Source organism: Vespa mandarinia, chromosome 7 (assembly GCF_050613455.1).
Source record: "Vespa mandarinia isolate Hongniang chromosome 7, ASM5061345v1, whole genome shotgun sequence".
In the NCBI taxonomy this organism is placed as follows: Eukaryota; Metazoa; Arthropoda; class Insecta; order Hymenoptera; family Vespidae; genus Vespa; species Vespa mandarinia.
The window spans coordinates 198,808-204,349 of record NC_140816.1 but is presented as its reverse complement, the minus strand read 5'-3'; the positions used below and the strand labels follow the sequence as shown (position 1 = coordinate 204,349).

At 26.8% G+C, this 5,542-nt stretch overlaps 1 protein-coding gene across 12 annotated transcripts in view; it reads right to left on the bottom strand.

Annotated features, from left to right (window-relative positions):
• mtd (TLD domain-containing protein mustard) overlaps window positions 1-5,542 on the bottom strand; it is a 196,766-nt gene that overhangs the window by 6,132 nt on the left and 185,092 nt on the right. For all 12 annotated transcript variants that reach the window (XM_085658385.1, XM_085658384.1, XM_035863735.2 and 9 more), the window contains one exon: window positions 398-679. In XM_085658385.1, the coding sequence (XP_085514511.1) occupies window positions 398-679 (282 nt within the window). The remainder of the gene's footprint in view (window positions 1-397; window positions 680-5,542) is intronic.

Below are 5,542 nucleotides of genomic sequence, written 5' to 3'. Positions count from 1 at the left end.
CTGTAACATTAATTATTAACACCTGTTGAGTTTATGTATAATATATATATATATAAAATGTGAGAATAAAAAAAGATCTCAACTTTTGACAGTTGTAATATTAACTCTATCAAAAAGTTTAATATTGTGTTTATGTGCATATATCAATAACCGATCACCCTTTGTAAATTTTATTTATTTAGTACGTTTTATAATTCGAATTAATAAAAAAGTACAAACAAAAATATATAATTTGGATCAATTTTGCAATAATCACAATTACTGATGAGAAACTTAATTTGATTTTTTTGTAAATCTGATCAAATTTTTAATAAAATTTATAAATTAATAAATAATATAAAATTAATAAATAAATAAATAAATAAATAATAAAAAATAAAAATTAAATGACACTTACGTTACCCTCGGTGTCCTCGATAACGAGCAGAATTGGGCTCTCAATTTTGCCCATTTTTCTGTACATACTGTTCAAACTAAAGCCATGTTGGCTCGTACTGAATACCAACGTCCAAAAGTAGCCTTCCGCTCTCGCTGGTAAATGCCTGCATAAGTGCTCTCTGTGTTCGTCGCTGAGAATCTCCGTTGTACCAACAAGATCTGGTACAATTATGTCGTTGTCCAATGAAACTGCGCTATTTGCATATAGAGCTCTTCTAAGCTCCTCGCTCATAGACAACACCTATACGAAATTGAAAATAAATATCATATTGGATATCATCGCATAAATACGAGAATCTAAAAATATGAATGATTGATAAAGTACAATATGCTTTTATTATGGAAATTTGATAACACCAAGAATGATCAGAGTCATCTTTATCGAGTACATTATCGAATTTTTATTTATTTGTTTTTATTTACATTCATATGAAAATAATTAATGAGAATATCCCAAAAAATTTTTTTCACTCGATCAATTCTTGATTATACGATTATATTTTTATCTTATAATAATTGAATAAAATTTTTACGAATGTATCGACATTATTTATTTTTTCTTTTTCTTTTTTTTTTTTTTTTATATGAAATATAAAAAATATTTTTTTTTTTTGGAAAAATTTTTAACGAGAAATGTGTATATTCTTCCTTTTTTTTATACAAGAGAAAAGGTATATAATTAATCATTATAAAAGTTTTAATTCTTGACTATGTACTCGATTAAACTATTGATCTTTCAAAAATTACATGATGATATCGATGATATCTAATCCTAATCTAAATCTAAACATAACTATAAACACCTATATGGCTAGGAATCCAAATATCGTGTGTTCTTCTTTTTGTTGTTCTAGTTACAGTTGTTTGTATGACAATATAAAAAAAAGTTCCGTGTTAATGTAATGGTCCAAAATGTTTCATAATAATGAAAAATGTGCAAATTTTTAGGATGCTGTGATTAAAACGATATTTTCTTAGATGATAATTAACAAAAAGAACATTTATTTACAAGAACGTATGATAAGCTGGGGGAGGGGGGTGAATATTCATAAAAATAAATATATATGTACAATGTGAATAAATTTCTTGAGTAAATTGATGGTATTAATGATCTTATAAGACTATATGTATATATACATATATATATATATATATATATATATATATATATATATATATACACATATATAAATACATATTTATGAATGTACATACGTATTTTCTCTTCCACAGCTTGAGAGATTTTTATATATTATATGTATATACATATGTATGTGTGTGTGTGAGAGAGAGAGAGAGAGAGAGAGAAGAAGTAAAAAATAAAAAATAAATAAATCTTTTTCATCTCTTACAATTATTTATCTAATAAAAAATACTCACGAAATAAGGTTGATCTAATTAAGAATTTCTAGATTAAGAAAATTTTCTTTGTAAAAGTATTTAATATAATAATCTTTCTCTTAATTAAAATAAATAAATAAATCAAACATAAATAAGTCGATTTATATGATATATTAATAAAAAAAAAAGAAAATAAAATAAGATAGAAGTATCATTTTCCCGAGTAATATTTATTGTCATTTCATTGTGGATCATGTTTTTTAGCTTATTCATAGTTTCGAATCGCTAGGTGCATTGTATTGCATATAATATAATATGTATATACAGCTGGCGATTCGAGTTCATATAACAAACTGATAATAAAACCATCTTAATACATATTGCGTTACGATTAGGATAAAAAGAAAAGGAAAAAAAAATGAAATGATGTCGTAAGAGGCTTTGCATATTCATTTTAACGTATTATAAAAATTTACATCATAATCGAGACTTTTCTTTTATAGTGTCATGTATATTTAATTAAATAGATTACCATACCGTGATTTTATGAACGTTATTTAAATGGATTTATTCGTCGTTATTGTTATCACGAAAATTGTTATTGCTTACTATTATTTTGCGTTTTAATTATCAAGAATTTATTGCAATAGGTCATTTTGATATCAACGGTTGTACGTTGACCTTGTTCAATGTTAGATCGAAGACCAGTTGTTTTCTTCTTTTTTCTTTTTCATTAAAGAAAACACATTAAATATGATAAGTGACCTAAGTAAAATATTTTCCGTTTCGAACAATTTTGTTTCCTTTTTCTCTTTTTTGAGAGAACAAAACGATTCAATTCTTTTTTCTTTTTCTTTTTCTATTTTTAATTGTTTTCTACTCTTGATCATTAACTCATTCGTCTTTTTAAATAATATTCTTTAAAAAGAACAAAAGTATATATTACAGCGATATAATATTAACGTTATTATAGAAAATAAAAAAGAATAAAAAAGGAAACAAAAATAATCATTCAATATTTAAATTTCATTTTTGCAAAGATAACGAAAGATTATCGTATGAAAGAGAGAGAGAGAGAGAGAGAGAGAGAGAGAGAGAGAGAGAGAGAGAGAGAGAGAGAGAGAGAGAGAGAGAGAGAGAGAGAGAGAGAGAGAGAGAGAGAGAGAGAGAAAGAGAAAGAGAGAGAGAGAGAGAGAGAGAAAGAGAAAGAGAGAGAGAGAGAGAGAATGAGAGAGATAACGTAAAACATATTGGATATATTAAAGTGATGTGTTATGGAATATTGTTATAAAAAAAAGAAAAAAAAATATGGAAAAGAAAAGAAATGTTTGTTCAATACTGCAATTTCTTATAGTTTAATATCAATAAGAATAAATGATATTCTGATCGTGTTCCATTTTTATCTTTGCAAGGATAACCACAGATCATCGTGTGAAGAACAAGAGAAAGAAAGAGAAAGAGAAAGAAAGACAGAGAGACAGAGACAGGGAGAGAGAGAGAGAGAGAGAGAGAGAGAGAGAGAGAGAGAGAGAGAGAGAGAGAGAGAGAGAGAGAGAGAGAGAGAGAGAGAGAGAGAGAGAGAGAGAGAGAGAGAGAGAGATCAGTGTCAACGACAAAATGGTCATGGAGGATTGGATCGTTCGTTGCAAATAGTATGACGACACATTCCAGTTATCTTACGTGCGATCCTTTCATATAACATTACACGCACATATTCCATTACATTGTATTTATACATTATATATGTATGCATGTACGTTACTAACAAGTAACACTACATTAGATTCGATCGATATAAAATACGTATGTTAAGTAAATGGATAATACAAGAATAACGAGGTGTATAATACAGCATTTTAATATTAAACGTTTCAAATTAATAGTTCTAAGATAGAAAAACAAAATAATATTTGAAATGCGAAAATTATTTAAATCTCAATTAAAATTTTAATTTTAACTCTCTACAATTTATATTTTTCTCTTGCCCTTTTATATTTTATCTCAATTGTTAACAATATCAATTGTTACTTTATAATCGAAGACTTTTTAGTATGTTTTCTTTTTTTTATAATTTATATAAGTATGTTATACTTCGTTAAGTATAAGTAGAATTTTTTACATTACATAATGTTATTTTAGAGATAAAAAAAATTGATGTTATATTTATGTATGATTACTTTCGAATGTAATAAATAAGAAATAATCAGAAAAAAATAAAACAAAAGAAAGAAAGAAAGAAAAAATGTTAACTCAGGCAGAAAAATAAAAGAAAGATTATTCTACAATAATATGTATATCGTTTTAATTAAATTATTAAAGCAATTAAAAAAGTTATGTGATCATGTTTTGTCAAAACCCTCCGGTACGCAAACGTTAATGTTTCTTTCTGCCATTTTACTTATTCATTAAATTCCATGTTTCTTTTGTAAATAAAAAGATTCAAAAACTTTTATTTTAATCATGAAAAAAATATAGATATCCATTCGCTTTTTTATCTTTTCTTTTCTTTTTCATGAATACGATGATAAGAGAGAGAGAGAGAGAGAAAGAGAGGAACAAAGAGATAGAGAGAGAGAAAGAGAGGGACATAGAGATAGAGAAAGGGAGAGAGAGAGAGAGAGAGAGAGAGATAAAGTTACACGAGGTCAAGGTAATAAAAAAGTACGCGAATTTTTTGATACTTGAGACACTCGAGGGATCGAAGAATTATCATCGTTGTCTTTCATCTTATTGTATACGACTGTACGATTGTACATTACGAATGTTATCGTTCTTTGATAAAACATCAATATTCCAAGTCAAAGTTAATGTCTCGTTTATTATTTCTTTTGTATATATTTATTGTTATTTAAATCACAGACAAAAACACACACACACAAATATTAAATTAATAATAATATTAGAAAGAAATTGTATTATATATATATTTATTTATATACATAAAAAAAATGTTCTATTTAAAGATAATTGTTTACCTCTATCGGCAATCAAGAGATTTCTATTATCGGTATAATTGCGGAATTAAAAAAAAAAAAATAAAAAAAATAAAAAAAAGAAAAAAAAGAAAAAAAAATTACCAAAAAATATATAAAAATAAAGAGTCGATCATTAATCTTCGAGTATTTGTTTCTTAATCCAAAAAATTCTAATTATCTTGCATACGAAAAATATGACTAATATCTTATCCCATTCTTTTTGTTATCACTTGTGTCACATTTATCGTCAATATTAATTAATCTACATATATACGTATACATATAAATGTATCGTCCATTAAATATAGCAAGACTGAAGATTTTGAAAAGAATAAAAAAGTTAAGTGTAGGAGGATTTAACGATGAATTATGTAGATGTGCACAAAACATACACACACGTATAATATGTCATAATTTGTCGTATGAGTTTTACGCGAGTTTGTCTCTCGATGCAGTCCATTTAAAATTTATATCCGTCACTTTATCTACTTAACGTTAATTAACTTGTCGTGCAATGATGAAAGAGAAAGAGATAGATAGATAGAAAGAGAGAGAGAGAGAGAGAGAGAGAGAGTGAGAGAGAAAAAGATACACGCAATTTAAAGATATGATACGAACATCTTGTCTCGTGCATCATCATGTACTTAGACCGATGCCGATGGCATAATAACATTCATCTTCGTTTGTTATGCACCATGCAAGTAGAGACCCATGTGCTTCCTTCGAGAACGTGAAATTTAAACTGCTGGTTAGACACACGATACTTGTCAACGTTCATGATCGAGAAC